Genomic DNA, 16,349 nt, shown 5'->3' with positions numbered 1-16,349 from the left:
CCAGAACTAGCAATGGCAGACTGTCATCATACTGACCACATTGGGATATTATCGATGTTGCATCAACACCCAGTGTCGATACAATCACAAACTGTATGTTAACAACATTGTGGATGCTCTTTGTACAGCTAAATGATCCCCATATGTATTAATTTGCTGCATGTTTAGCAGATAGTTGCTCCATCCTTCATCAACAAAGTTGGCAGGGTGTGTAGCAACTCATAATGTAATAAAAACATGTAATAAAAACTCATAATGTAATAAAAAACAAGTGCATAATGTAATAATTAAAATGTAATAAAAGCTCATAATGTAATAATCAGCTCATAATGTAATAAAAAATACATTATTACATTATGAAGTTTTATTACATTATGAGCCTCCTATGTGGAGGTTCTTAATGTAACACATTATTACATTATTACATTATTGAAAAATCCATTATTACGTTGTGCGCTCGTTTTTTTATTACATTATGAGCTGATTATTACATTATGAGTTTTTATTAAATTTTTCTTATTACATTATGAGCCCTTATTACATTATGAGCAGTTATTACATTATGAGTTGCTACAGGGTTTAATTACTTTTCCATTCCATATATAGTAGCTACTCTTGGTCTATCGATAAATGTGTGTCATCTCTGTGTTCATGTTCATGTTCATGTATTTGCTAGAGAATCACAGTGTTTACTTATTTATATCCATAATAATAGATTTTCCCTCAAAAACATGCCTTGACACGTTTCACACAAATGTAATGTCTTTGCTAAATAGTTACTATATCGATTTTAAATCATTGAATATCGCCATCGCCATGAATGAACCAATATCGTCCATATATCGTATCGTTAACCATGTATCGTGATGCGTATTGTATCGTTGTTAAAATGTATCGTTACACCCCTAGTTATTCATCATATCGTCTCTATTCGGTGGAAACCGTGTACAGTATATCCATCCTTTTATGTATTTTCGTCAATTAATTCATTAAGCCTAGAATAGATTATTTTTTTTTTTGTAGGTTGTAGATTCGGCCATTTTTGCCATTTTGGACACACTAAAGTGAAAGCGGTTTGTCTGTGGGTTTTAATAACAATATTGAACCAATGAAAAGCATTAAGAGCTTGTGACTACGTAATAACTACTGTACATTCTTTTTACCCCCATTTCCTGAAAAGTAGGTTTTGGAGATACAAGGTTTCTGCCCAATCGAGACAATACTGCACTGTAAACCAGGGCACTGTACAGAAAATGTACACACAAACAAATATACAATTATTTACATCACTGTCCTAATACACTGCAGAATAATGTGTGTGTTTGTCACAATAATGAATGTGCTGTAGTATATTCAGTAATTGAACATGCTTGTAGTACATTCAACAATGGAATTGTGAACTGTTGAGTTTATGTATGTATGTGTGTTTGTACAGTATGTATAGTCTATTTACACATTTGTATACAGCTGTATGTCAGAGACAAATGTTCCTATACACAACAATAATAACTTATAGCACAAGTGTTGTATCTGTATTTCTTTGTTGAAAGTTGTCCATACGGTGACAAAACATCTTATATATTATCTTATTTACAATACATTTGCCATGTGTTGTTATGTCAAAATGTGAAAGAACACATAAAAAGTCATTCTGCTCTAAGCAGCCCAAGCGGACGGTGTTTGAGGTGGGAGGTCGTCTCGTGGTGGTGATTCTCCTGAGACAACATTTGCTCAGATCAAACGGCCGGTTGTGTCTGTGATTTATGCTGCTGACCGTTACATCACACCACGCATGGTCACACACACGCACGCGCTAACGCTAACGCACTGTGTGTGTGTGTGTGTGTGTGTGTGTGTGTGTGTGTGTGTGTGTGTGTGTGTGTACCTACTATACTTGTGAGGGCCGGATGTCCCCCTACTGTAAGTACAATATGCGATCTACAAGCTCACACAGTTTCGGCTTCAGGGTTACGATTAAAATAATATTGGCAATAGAGGGTATGCGCGTGACATCATCATCATACCCGGAAGTTATGCGGCAACGCCTACTGAGTGGCAAAAAAACTACTTTCTGGCCTTGACAGCCCATACATCCAAACAGAAAAGTCCTATCTGATTGCATTAAACAACGTTAAACTCACTTTGCAACTCGATTTGCCATTCACTTTATGCATGCGCAATTGCGCATACCCTCTATATGGGCGAATATTGTTAAAAAGATGGCATTCATAAATTCACTGTTCTAAAATGCCTTGTCTTCACAAGTATAGCAAAAACGTGTGCGTACACACAGCTCTTTTAAGAGAAACATATCGTCACCGTCGGGTAGAAACCTTGTATCTCCAAGTTTCAAATGTGTATGTTTTTTCATAAAGTAAAGCCCTGCTTCATCATACAAGACTGTCACACAAGACTAGTGAAAACATCAGATCTACAAGCACACAACGCCTCGCGGTGCGAGGCGTTGAGTGCTTGTAGATCGGCTGTTTTCAATAGTTTAAATCCTTTTTAAAATGATAAATACAAAAAAAAAACGGTTTTGGACATACGAGGTTTCCACCCGACGACGACGATATAGTATGTAAGAGAGAGAGAGCCTTTGTTGATGGATGGAGGCACCACACTCACTCTTCCTCCAGGCTGCATCATCCGTCATCGTATCCTCACGGGCATCTCACTGTTCACTGAGGACAGGCCTGCTGACTCAGGGAGCGGACCAGGATTCCAGGTCTTCATGTACGACAGAGTTCATTTACCTCGGAGAGAGGTATAAATGTAACCAATTTGTAAAGGGGTTTCAAAGACCATCATAACTCTGTGAGTGCATATTTGTGTACGCTCAGCCAGCATGGCGATGGCCCCTGAATTTGTACCTCTCTCAGAGTTACAAGCTGATAAATGAACAGTGAGAATTTTACTGAGTCCGAGGATATCAACTTGTCATCTTCATGTCATTGCTGAACTGGACCTGAAACACACAAAAATGCTCTGTTTGAATTAAAACAAACAATACGACAATGACAAAAGAATAAGCTAAGAAAGGCACAATTGCTGTGTTTAAATGGTTTACCTATTTGCCCATTTGATGACCTAAAAATAAAAAGATAATCTTCTGATTGATTGATTCAAGAGTTTATTAGCAGTTTACAATAGAAAAGGGTACAGTTTCATGACATCACAAATTACTGGTACAAGGTCAACTAAAAGGAGATCAGTAAGCTTTACGGCTTATTTACACAGGACCCACTTCATGTATCTCATATAACATTGAAAGACAGACGGATAGAACATAGTACTTTACATAGGATAACATCAATTACAAAAGCAGAAAAAGGGGAGCAAAAAGCATGGGGGCTTAGTCTATTTACAAGTCTCGAGTAGCATGCTGTACTCCAGTCCTTAAATAGCAGAATAACATTCAGAATGTAATTGTTGTGTATAATGTGGAAATAAAAACGTTTGTGGCTTCTATTTTACCCGCTGTTCACTGTATATTAAATCATCTGTCTATTTAGCCAGATGATAAGATGGCATATTATTGTGTTAATTCTTTAAACTACAGTATGTTGATTAATTGAATACATAGGACCACAATGGACTTTTGTTTGTGTTATCCTTTTAGCCTTAATGTCTGACTGCACCACGTGCTGTTTACATTTCTGACTAATAAAGTATTCAATCAATCAAAAGCCTGCCTGCCTGTCTGGCCTCCAGACCTCAGTATGTCTGGCTATCTTAACTGTGTAGTGGCAAACCACAGCATTATAGTAGCAGCAAAAGACAGCCAATTCCACTTCACTGCGTGCCAAAGTCAGCAGTCAGCAAGGGTCAAATGGAGAGAGCAAAAGAGAAACAATCACAATTTACTGTAGGCATTAAGCAAACACTCTCACCCAGAGTGACATACAAAGTGACATGAACTGCAGTCACACACAACAGCAGGGTAAGAGGTGGAGTTGTTAACAGTGCCAAGAGAACAAGTAGAGCAGGGGTTTTAAAACCTTTATGGTGCCCCAAGGCACAACATTAGCAGCAAGTACGTTGCAGTTTGCTATAGCATATTAATTCCCACTTACTGATGCTGTCAAAACGCCAGTTTGATTCTTTCCCATTCACAGCCTGTACTTTTGCATGTGTTCTATCTTCAGTTGTGGAGGTTTTGGTGGAGTTGGCGTACGCAACTAGGGTTCACGGTGGAAAAAGCACTCACATTTTTACTGAAGTAAAAGTATCAATAGTGCTGCAATGTAGTCAGAACAAGTCTGTTACAAGTAAAAGGCCGGAATACAAAATTCACTTGAGTAAAAGTACAAAGGTATTGGTATCAAAATGTAATTAAAGTACCAAAAGTAGAAAGTACTCATCATGCAGAATGTCACGTTTCACAAGTTTTCAAATGTATAAAAATCATTTGATAATAGCAGATCTGCAAGCTCACATTGCGTCGCATCACGACGCATTATGTGTGAGCCTGTATATCGGCTATGTACATAGGGCTGAAGTGAGTAATGTACAGTATGTTTTGTAATAATATAAATCGTAGCTAGTAACTTTTTACTAGTAACTAGTACATTTACAAATAACTGTAGTGGAGTAAAAGTGCAATATTTGACTCTGAAATGTACTTTGGTTTACACCACTGGTTCAGGGTCCACTGCTCCTTTGCCCCCTACAGGCCGTGTTCGTCAGTGCAGTCTCTTCACTCGGCCACTCCAAGCTACACACCTGTCTCCACCATTCCCTCATCAGACTGTCTCAACTGGACGTTTTCCCTTCGTTTGTCAGTCAGTAAAAGTGTGTTAGCCGTGAGCACCTGCTTAAGCCTTCTGTATCTGTATCCTGATTGTAACTGTTTTTTGTGTTTGGATTATTGCCTGCCCCAGTTTTGTGTCTGCTTTTGTGTTCCTTTTTAGGTGCCGCGTGCCGGCTACACAAATCTGAATATTTCTGAAGCTAGACATTTCTTTGTGCAATTGGGGCTTGCAGCCACACAAAGCTGGAGATTCCGGCCGCGAAACTGGATACTTATGAAACCGGATAAATAAGTGAAGATATTGAAACTTATCTGATTCACTGGATCCGTGTAGGCATGGAACACGGATATTTCTGCAGACTTTAATGTGTGTGTGCTTGTCCCCCTAGTGGAGGTCTGGGGACTGAGATTATTTTAGACCCAGATATCTTTGTCGTTTGGACCTAGATATCTTTCTATGTGGATATCTGAAAATCTGCGATACTGTATATGAAATATCCAGATTTGTCTGGCCTAATCTGTGTGTGGGGGCTCTGGTGTTACCTGGACCAGACTTGGGCTCCTCTCCTGCAGTTCAGGGGAAACCTCCCCTTTACACACTAGAAGAAGCTGGAGATCTACTCTTCATCAATTTGATGTCTGGATTTAAAACCATAATACAGTACTCCACGTTGCTGACCAATTCGTTGTTTAGGATCAGAAAGCCTGGTTCTCATAGTCGGAAATATCTCTTCAGCAGCCACAGAGAGGTTGGTTGAACAAGGTGATCGTACTTGTAGTGAAGTCATAATTGGTACACTGTGGTATTAAATAACGCAAAAAAGACACAGTCTTGGATCAAGCAGACAGCCACCATTCCAGCTAGTCCTTTAACTGGGAAGATTGTTATAACTAGGGACTTGTGTACTCCTGGCCTACAAGGGAATGGTCAACATAATTGAAATTAATTCTGTGTGAGAACTTGTCTTGGAGATGCCCGTCATAACTTTCAGGTCATATTTTCAAAGTGTTTGCAATTGTTGTATACAGTAGTTCGCGTGTGCATTGTGATCGCTCCAAAAACTACACTTGCTTTTCTTTAACTGCTTTGGAGGAGTATAGTACATTTGTTAGAGGTATTTATTGCTTTGCAATACCTCACATCACCACTAGATGGCAGTGTGGAACTAGGGATGTAAACAATGTGGATGGTTGATGCATGTGTGTCTAGTATCCAGACTCGGGAGCAATTTTTTTAAACCACCCCTTGGGAAAAAAAAAACTTCCATATAGAAGTACCAGACTCATCTATGCAGTGATATGGTCAAACCTGGTTCCGGAAACGGTTCCAGAATGCGATGGAACAGACTCCAGTTCCTCACGGTTGTTGGATCTGGTTCAGTAAGGAGACAGAGAGGCAGAGTAGTGTTACTGTACGTTACCTGTCCTGTTGAGTAGGTTCTGTCTGGCTTTGATGAAGGCCAGGATGTCGCTGTCCGTCCGCTGGTCTCCAGTCAGTGGGAAAGACGATGAGGACATATCAGTGGTGGAGAGAGCCCTGAAACGTACACCCACAGGGAGCCCTGAGCCAACACTACACCACACCTGTGGTTCTGAAACATTTACATGTCAAGGACCCCCAAATGTAATATGTATTTGACCCATCTGAATTTACTAGTGCCAGGGATTTGTCATAATATTTAAAAAATATTAGATTTTCTCCCACCTGAAGACTTTTTGAAAAAAGATCTACAAGGCGTGTATAGTAGATAGGCTATTATTTGAGTATATAGGGTTAAGGTGGTTAAAGTGATTTTTATGCTATTTTAACTCATTTTGCTGGGGACCCCCTGGAACCCCTCAAGGGCCCCTGGTGGTCCACAGGCCCCACTTTGAGAACCACTGCACTACCACACACGCACACGCACACGCACACGCACACACACACACACACACACACACACACACACACACAATACAGAAGTTTCTTTGAAAGTCGAATAAGGACTTTATACGGCAGTAATTTACAGCGGTGCTGCTATTGTGCATATGGCGGCGGAGGGGAAATGATGTCATATATTCCAAAACCACACTGGTTTATATTAAATCCTGCCGGGCTTCTTGATATAGGTCTGCAGTGTTTCCCAGGAAAGGGTCAGAAATCAAAGAATGGCAAAAAAAGAGAGAGAAAAGACTGACTGTTGCCGGGTAAGTTATGTACATTTGAGAGCCCTTCAGTCCAGCTTGTGTCGAGCAGCACTTTGAAACATGCTCAAGTGCCATTGTCATAAAAAAAGAAACCCTATAAGCCAGCATAATGTGTCAAACAATGCCATGGACACTGGCGTAGGTCACTTTACAGCTTTTACATTTCAGACACATGTTTCTAATAGATTTAGGAACCTTGCACACAGCTCCTTCATGCACCTCACTGTAAATGCCAGGACAATAATGGACACACCGTTCTCTTTGTTGATTACAATATTCCTTTTCCCCCCCTTTTGCGTATTTGTGTCTGTGTGTGCATGTGCGTGTAAAAGATTTTCCCTGGCTGACATTACTCCGACAGCTTCCGACTATTCGGTCTCAAACTTGCCGCGTGTCTCACACAGTACGACCCCGAGGTGTACAGAGCCGAATGGCAATTCAGACAGACCAGCGGCTACGAGAACCGTAAAAATACGAATACCTAAATGCGTCAGCCTGCGGGTGAAAGAAGCTGAAACTTAAGTCAGGAACAACTAGAAGCAGTGCTCTTTCGAGCACAGGTCTCCACCAGGCCGTGCGTCCTGGTGGTGCTACTGTATAATAGGCCAATGTAAAAAGGCTGGCATATGTTCTTCACCTTCATAGCAATCGGACGCTGCATGCATGATAAACGTGTGTGCACGATTTCATTATAATTGCACAGTGCGTTTGTAATTTGAGACATTTTATTAAAACCAGCCCGATCCTATAAACTTTGGAAGACAATCATGCCAATGAAGATGGAATATGGAAAATCAGATGGATCGGACTTGATCACATGACTATAGAGATACTGTGTACCGATTTGCATGATTTTTGGATAAAATCTCAAGGAATAATAGGAAAAATTGTGTTTTACATAAGTCGGCCTCCTGGTGGCGCTATAAAAGGCTGATGTGAAAAATGCAGGGAAAGGGTTTTTCCTTGGCCTCTAGGGAATGCGCTTACAAAGTTTGAAACTGATCGATGGAGTTATAGGTAAAACCTCAAATCGGCCTGTTATAGCGCCACCATGAGGCTGCTTTCAAAAATTTGAAGTGGCATTTCTTCTTCGACCTAGTGGGAACGTGTGTGCGCGATTTCATGATAATTGCACTTTGCGTTTGGGATTTGAGGCATTTTGTTCCAAACGGCTCAATCCTACAAACTTTGGAAGCCAATCTTAGCCAATCAGGATGGAATATGAAAAATCGGACAGATCCGTGTCGATCACATGACTGTCGAGATACTGCCTACCGATTTGTAGGATTTTTGGACAAAATCTGTAAGAGTAGTGCACAGAAATGTGTCTTGCAAACATCAGCCACTAGGTGGCGCTAGAAAAGGCCCATTTGAAAAATTTAGGGCAGAGGTTCTAGATTGGCATCCAGGGAATGTGTGTGCTCACTTTGGCAGCGACCGGGCCAACGGCGACTGAGATTAGGTGCACACAAACTGCGAGGACGCACGGACGCACGGACGGACGGACGGACGGACGCACGCACGGACGCACGCACGGACGGACGGAGGGGAAAACATACTCTCCCTCAGCCTTCGGCTGGTGGAGACAATCACGTCAAAGTACAGTAGATTTAAACCATTCATTGCATAAATGGAATACAGTTAATCATGGCGTTAAAGGGCTCCGCGTTCGGAGATGTTACCTGAAGTTTGTGCATGCTTTTTGAGCAAAATCAGGGAACGCCAAGCAAGACCCCCCCATAGGGATACAATAGCAGAACAATAGCAATACATAATCTTAGTCAGACATAATCACAGTAGCCTATTTGAGTTTAGCCAGACTGATCTAAGTTGGAGGCTGGGGTGGAGGAGGCAGCTAGCAGCGAGTGTCCGAGGCTTTGGAAACCAAGCATAGATAGAGAAAGCAAGCCGTATTTAAAGGAGCCTTCCCTACTGAGAGAGAGCTTTGATCGGAGCAGTGTGACGTAAAGACCAGCAGATATGTGAATGAGGAATGAGAAAAGAGCTGGCTGACAGCTGACTACAGCTGGGCGGGGAAAGACTCTTGTGTCCTGCTTAAACTAACGCTGAAGCTTTCATTTTCAGTGTGTCAGGAGATTGTGTGCATCGGCTTCCGTGATTGGCCAACCCAAACCGGCGACTTCATGTATTGACGCCATGCCACGTCACGTTTGTGCTGCTAAGCCAGTATAAAGTCCTTGATATTTAAAGAAAAAAAATTACTCATGTAACTGGATTGGAACACAAAAGAGATAAGAGATGCTGAAGCGACAGTCAATAGAGGTTTGGTTAAAAAAAACGTCGCTCCAAATGTTGTGACGTCAGGGCTCCGCTATGGGGAGCGGGTGTGGGCCATGGGGCAGGTGCACAGATCGGTGAACCAATAGGATCTCCTGGTTGTTTTCAGACGGGAATTTGAATCCGCCCCTCTAGACCAAAATCAGCCTGCCTTAGGGCAGGCTATTTATTCCCTTTGTTTCGACGGCGTGTGAGCATTCTTTGTGTCTTCTTGCTATTTTGTTTGGTTTGGAAAACCCCCTTTTTTGGACAATTCATGCCAGAGCGCAAACTTTTCTCTATTATATCACCGCCGTCGGGGCAGAAACCTCATCTCCAACAATCTCTAACTTTAAGTGTCCTTTTTTCCCGTAAATAAACACCCTACTTGATCATACTACAGTGTCACACAAAACCATCAAAAGTAGCAGATCCGCAAATAGATCTGCCACTTTTGCTGTTTTTGAACTTGAATCCTGAAAAGCAACATTTTTTATTTGGACATAGAGGTTTTCACCCAACAGCGATGATATTATCCATTACGTTTTCCGCTGATTTCCGAAGGTTTGAAAAGTGGTTTATCGAACGGCGCAGAGGCCGACCGGCTGGGTACCGCAACGTACCAGCTTCAGCTCAACGAACGCATACACGGGTATGCACGGAAACAATGCCACCTCTGTAGCTGTTAAGGGCTATAGGAGAGGAACAAAGACACACATACACAGTAGACACACGTTATGCATTGAGTGCTTTAGTGAGGCCATAAAGAAAAGGTAGTTTCAGCGTTGGTGTGAAAGCACAACCATGCGCCTTTGATTTGTTAATATAGTTTCTAGACATTACTTCACAAAGACGTAAAAATTTACAGCCGTGTTCATAGGTTTCACAAAAGCAGCTACACTGAGAGCTATAAAACCTATAGCGCCAGGGGCTGAACGTGTGGATCTATGGGACGCTGTCAACATGTGTGCTACTGTAATTTGATGACCCGGTAAGTTATATTGAGGGGCCGGTGCCATAATCTCAACTGGTTGCGCGCGTGCGTGCGTGCGTGCGTGTGTGTGTGCGCTCACATAATGGACATATACTGGTGTGGACACACAAACACACGAGGGCACATACACTCGGGCAGTGGTTTTAAAACCACCATTGGTCAAGTCAAAGTTTCAAGGCAGTGACGGCAAACCTGTGTACAATTTGCAAATCTTTGACTATAATGACGCTATAATGGCTTTTTGGCCCTCAAAATAGGGACGACAAGCTGAAAGTGGTTTAAATATATCGTCTCTATCGGGTGGGAAACTCATAATGTCCAAAAATGTTACTTTTCAGAATTTCAAATTCAAAAACAGCAAAAGTAGCTCAAAACCTGCAGACTTGTCTCACAGGCACAACAGTGGGCCTCTGCACACCGTTTGTGGATGAATGAGTACGCACGTGCACACACACACACACACACACACACACACACACACACACACACACACACACACACACACACACACACACACACACACACACACACACACACACACACACACACACACACACACACACACACACACACACACACACACACACACACACACACACACACACACACAGGTTTGTTTGTGGCCCAGCTCATCTACCTCAGCTCTGACGAAGGTGTGAATGCGGCATGTCCTCCTTCCTGTGGTCTGTCTCTCCAGGGCGGGACAGCCGTCATCATGGTGGATGAGGGTTTGGGGACAAAGTTCCTAAAATACATATCAAACACATTTTCAAACGTCAAAGACTCAGGGGACTTTATTATGTCCGTACATCGACAAACGTCTTGGCCTTGTCTATTCACTCGGGCTTATGGCACAAAGACCCCCATAACTCTGAGAGTGCACAAATGGAACCAAATGCCGTAAGGGTTCATTTGGTTCCATTTGGGTACTCTCAGAGTTACAGACCTGTAAAGGTCATTTAAGGCTATACTGTAGCTCTTTGTGTGTTTCTGGTATCATCATTTTCCACTCATTTGTATGTCCGTGGCAAAAATAGTAAATACCGGTAGTAATAACAAAAATGTCCACCACAAGCCAGCATGGTGATGACCCCCGCAAAGACTGCATGGTCTACGACTAACGATCCTTTTTTAGCTCGTAAACCGTATTTCATGTCATTCTTTTGCATCATTTATAGTGTTGGTTGTAATGACGTACTACTATGCTCTGTTTTGTACGTTACTTGCATGTCTTCGCTCTCATCGCTTATTCCCTATGTCTCTACGGTGCATTTGTGTCCATTAACTCACATTGTCCCGTCCAAAAACGAATAAATATGATTAAAATGATAGCCATAATAAATATAGGAGCGCTGCGTGGGTTCTTCCCTTAATTACCCTCAACTGGAAACAGGTGCTGTTCGAAGAGGGTTGTCACATAGAAAGCAGATTTTCCTCTGCAGAGAACATGTAAGCAGGCAGATCAGGCGAACTTAAAATGAGTCCAAGCCACACTGTCTTTATTATATCATGGCTACAGGCAGAGTAAAAAATGCTACCGCTGCCAACATTAAAGCATTTAAGTAATTGATTCGACAGTAGAGTCCAAAAGGCCTAAGCGTACAGTATGGCCTTGTCCTGACATGTTTTACTGAAGACTTACAGTGTAATGCTGTGGTTCTCAAAGTGGGGTCCGGGGACCCCCCAGGGGTCCTTGGGGGTCCCCAGCAAAATTCCCCACCAGATATACAAAGCTCACAGCGCATCACTTTGTGCCGTGCTGTGAGCTTGCACATCTGCCCTTTTATGAATATTAAAAAGAAAACTCTTGAAAGTATTGGAAACACAACAATTTTAAATTATTAACACAAATCTTCTCTTCTGGGTGGGGTCCCCCAAATGTATACATATACATTTGGGGGTCCTTGGCCTAAAGAATGCTGGTGGTGTAGTCCAACTGACCTGAGATCTGCTGCAGAGGGAGCGGTGCTGTGCGGCTCTCTTTGAGACGGGAGGCCCCTAGCAGTGCTTCTGCCGAATGACAAGACATACAGTTCGCAAAATGTTTGGGACGTGCTCATGTCAAACAACAACATCATAGCCAGCCAAGTGCATCTGCTAAGTAGACCTATTGATGGTTTATTAAGTGGTTAAATGTCTGAAAGATACATATTAACATGAATCCAAAACCAAAACCCAAATACACTGATGATCGTGCTGTCAAACAATGAAACTACAGTATATGGAATCTATGAAAAAGTTTCATCTGCAACATCATTTTATACAATACGTAGTGGGGGTCCCTGCTTCATCTCTCTCTCAGCTAGGGGGTCCTTGGCCTGAAGAACATTGAAGACCCCCTAACCTAGAATGCATTTATTCTTATTTGCCTGCACAGGTTTGTTTTGCATCAACAGGATTCACAAGTGAGGAATTAAAACCCTGATGCCATTCTAGCTTGTTTCCCCACTACAACTGCTTTAACACCACAGGGGGGCGCTACAACACCGAGTAGCATGCATTGCCTGTTCCAATGTTTCTTTTTTCCCCCCATGCTCAGCCTGCAAGCCAGGGGCGTCACAAGGGGTAGGAAAGTGGGACTGAGTTACCAGGGCCCAAGGTGGAGGGGCCCTAGTAACTTTAGCTGTTGAAAAATAGCAGATATACAAGCTCACAGCGCGGCACCGAGTGCCGCGCAGCGAGCTTGTAGATCTGCTATTTTCGAAAAGTCGTGAAAATGTGTGCAAATCTTTGAATATGTATTTTTTAAGCGAACATTTGTAACTCAAATTTTGCTTCCGGGGGGGTCCCTGGAACTAAATATTTTGAGACGGGAGTCTGTGGCCAAATTCATATCATTTTGGGGGTCCTTCACATGAAAAAAGCTAATTTGAGCATCACTGACATGCTGGAAACATGGGTTACTTTCTTGCACACATTTTCACAATTTTTCAAAAAATAGCAGATCTACAAGCTCGCAGCGCGGCACTCGGTGCCGCGCTGTGAGCTTGTATATCTGCTATTTTTCAATGGTTAACATTCATGGGGGGGCCCGCAGTGAATCCTTGTACCCAGGGCCCAGAGTTTGGTGGTGTGACGCCCCTGTGCTGCAAGCCCTGCATGCATCTCGGCCCGACAGGGAGTAATGTTCAGATCCTTGTTCCGTGACAACCCTTAACTAAGTATGTCATTTTGGCTTCAGTCAATGTTGTAAAAATACAGAATGGCTGTCACTTTATGTTTACACATGGGGCAGAGCAGGGAAGGCCAGTCAGTGCCACCATATCATGATCAAATGACAAATCATACTATGCATTGAAGTCCCCACAGAGGCCAGAGCAGTAAAATACACACAGTGTATCAAGGCTTTTGAGGCCCCCGGCAAACCTGTGCGCTCAGGGGCGTCACAAGGGGTAGGAAAGTGGGACTGAGTTACTGGGGCCCAAGGTGGAGGGGCCCTAATAACTTTATCTATTGAAAAATAGCAGATATACAAGCTCACAGCGCGGCACCGAGTGCCGCGCTGCGAGCTTGTAGATCTGCCATTTTTGAAGAGTCGTGAAAATGTGTGAAAATGTTTGAATATTATGTATTTTTTAAGCGAACATTTCTAACTCAAATTTTGCTTCTGGGGGTCCCTGGAACTAAATATTTTGAGATCGGGGTCCGTGGCCCAATACATATCATCTTGGGGGTCCTTGACATAGGTTTCTTGCACACATTTTCACGATAAAAAAAAAATAGCAGATATACAAGCTCGCAGCGTGGCACTCGGTGCCGCGCTGTGAGCTTGTATATCTGCTATTTTTCAATAGTTAATATTCATGGGGGGCCCGCAGTGAATCCTTGTACCCAGGGCCCAGAATTTGGTGTGACGCCCCTGCGTGCGCTTATCAACACAGGAAGCTATTCCTCCAAATAGTAGGATAAAATTATCCTTAAACAATAAATGTGCAATGGGAAAACCTGATTAAGGCTGATGAATGGAGCTGAGAAAAGCCCATTAACTTTCAACAGCGTTTTTTGTTCAGCTGTTAAAAAAAAAAAAAAAAAAAAGAAGAGCAAAAAGCGCTGAGAAGCAGACGCTGTCGTTAATCAAGGGACACTTGTGAGGGTGATGCTAGTGTACGGCTGGTGAAGACATTAATAAATGAGTTGGCAATAAGCTAATGACCGGGAGCGATTTTCTTTTTTCGTCTTGTAACTTGGCTGGGGTTTGTACCGTGATAACTCAGCAGTGCTCACCATACAGTAGCATGACTTACAATCAAACAATGGCTGTCTGATGATGACACTAATATTCCAGATGACAATATGCACTTGGTGTTTTAGTTACCTGCCTTATTTATGGCTGGGACAGATAGATCAATTGATAGGCAAAGACAGGGGAAAAGGCAGATATTTTATAGATCAGTACTGATAGATTGATAGACAAGAGAGAGACAGGGGATGGAAATGTAGAAAAATAGATTGATAGATACAGCCAATAGATCAATATTCACAGACAGACAGATGAACAGATGGGCGGATGGATAAAGTGATACTGAAGATAGAGACTCACATAAAGAAACACACAGAACATTATAAATCAGTAGTTCTCAAAGTGGGGTTTGGAGACCCCCAGAGGTCTTTAGGTGGGTTCCAGTGAGTCCCCAGCCAAATCCATGTATACAAAATAGCAGATGTAGACTTTGTGCCGCGTTGTGAGCTTGTACATCTGCAGTATTTTGGAACATTTTTGACAAATATCGATATATGTTTGTTACTATATATTTTCAAATCTCCTCCTATGGGGGTCCCTGGCACAAACATTTTCAGTTGAGGGTCCACGGCCAAATACATGTGAAATTGTGAATTTGGTATTGTGAATCCTTGGAACGAAAAGGTTTGAGAACCACTGATATAGATCAGACAGCCAGACAGAGGATGACTGAGTGAGATGGATCATCACCTAAGCTGTGGTGGTCCGTGTGAAGACATCTGTAGGTCCTGACCAGGCCGTCCTCCAGATCCTTCACATCCGGCCGGGGCCTCTGACTCACATACCTGCCGAGGAGTCACCAATCGTCATTTTTTTTTTTACGACAGAAATACCACAGCGCATAAACCCACGGTTTCTTTCCAAAGGCCCCTGAGGTATTTCTGTGGTCTATTTACAGTTCCATAACCTCTTAAAACGTAAGAATATCATCAGTTGTTCCTGTCTTACTCATGTTTAATCCATTACACGTGGCGCTGTTTTCCCATCGACCGCGGGACAACGAGCGCTTGAACATGTCCACTGGAACTCAACGGACACTGGCAAGCAGTGATGTAAAGTAATTAAGTATATCTACTCAAGTGCTGTAGCCTACAATTGTGATTTTTATTTTATTTACTTTCCAATTTTCAATTCTTTTAGTTATACTCCATTACATTTCAGAGGCAAATATTGTACTTTTAACTCCACTACAATTATTTAAAAACTTTAGTTATTGGTTACTTTGTAAAACACACCACTTAAGCCCTTTACATACTTTAGGTAATTGAAAAAACGTGTCATCTTGCGACGTGTTGGATCTGACACATTCTAAAAACTTGAGTTGAGTAGTTTCTACTTTTGGTGCTTTAACTCATTAGAACTAGAATTATTGAATGCTTTAACCAGTGAAAAATAGCAGATATACAAGCTCGCAGCGCGCGCTGTGAGCTTGTATATCTGCTATTTTTTAGTTTAGTTTTTTACCCGAGGCAATTTTGAATCCCGGACTTTTACTTGTAACAGAGTATTTCTACATTGCAGTATTGATACTTTTACTGAGGTAGAGTAAGTACTTCTTCCAGCCCTGCTGGAACTCAACGAACACTGGCAAGAAACAAGGCCTGGGCTTCCTGCTTGTAAAAGGGGAAAAGAACGGAATCTGCACACACAAGGTCTGTCTGTCTGTCAGACTTCCGTGATTTTTTTTTTCTTTCCCATTTGCGATTCAGAAATAAATCTGTGAACCTTTGCTTTTGGATATGAGAGGGATAAGATTTCCTCTCTCTGTGAGATCAAAAAACACAAAGCCAACGTGTAGTACAGAAACAAGTCTGCTGGTCAGATGTTTCTGTTTCATGTCTTCTCTTCTCGGAGGGCTCGACTGTGAAATGTGCACCCCAGCTGATCAAGGAAGATAT

The 16,349-nt window shown here is 42.2% G+C and overlaps 1 protein-coding gene across 1 annotated transcript in view; it reads right to left on the bottom strand.

The window, feature by feature from the left end:
• The window catches only part of kif6 (kinesin family member 6), a gene marked incomplete at both ends in the record, with an annotated part of 173,812 nt that overhangs the window by 14,725 nt on the left and 142,738 nt on the right, over nt 1-16,349 (bottom strand). Inside the window, 4 exons of the mRNA XM_080751059.1 lie at nt 6,175-6,290; nt 9,164-9,171; nt 9,841-9,909; nt 10,849-10,956. Coding sequence (XP_080607185.1) covers nt 6,175-6,290; nt 9,164-9,171; nt 9,841-9,909; nt 10,849-10,956 — 301 coding nt within the window. The remainder of the gene's footprint in view (nt 1-6,174; nt 6,291-9,163; nt 9,172-9,840; nt 9,910-10,848; nt 10,957-16,349) is intronic.

This window comes from Nannobrachium achirus (assembly GCF_963921795.1).
Source record: "Nannobrachium achirus genome assembly, chromosome: 20".
In the NCBI taxonomy this organism is placed as follows: domain Eukaryota; kingdom Metazoa; phylum Chordata; class Actinopteri; order Myctophiformes; family Myctophidae; genus Nannobrachium; species Nannobrachium achirus.
The sequence above is the reverse complement of the archived record's forward strand: the minus strand, read 5'-3'. Positions and strand labels throughout refer to the sequence as shown.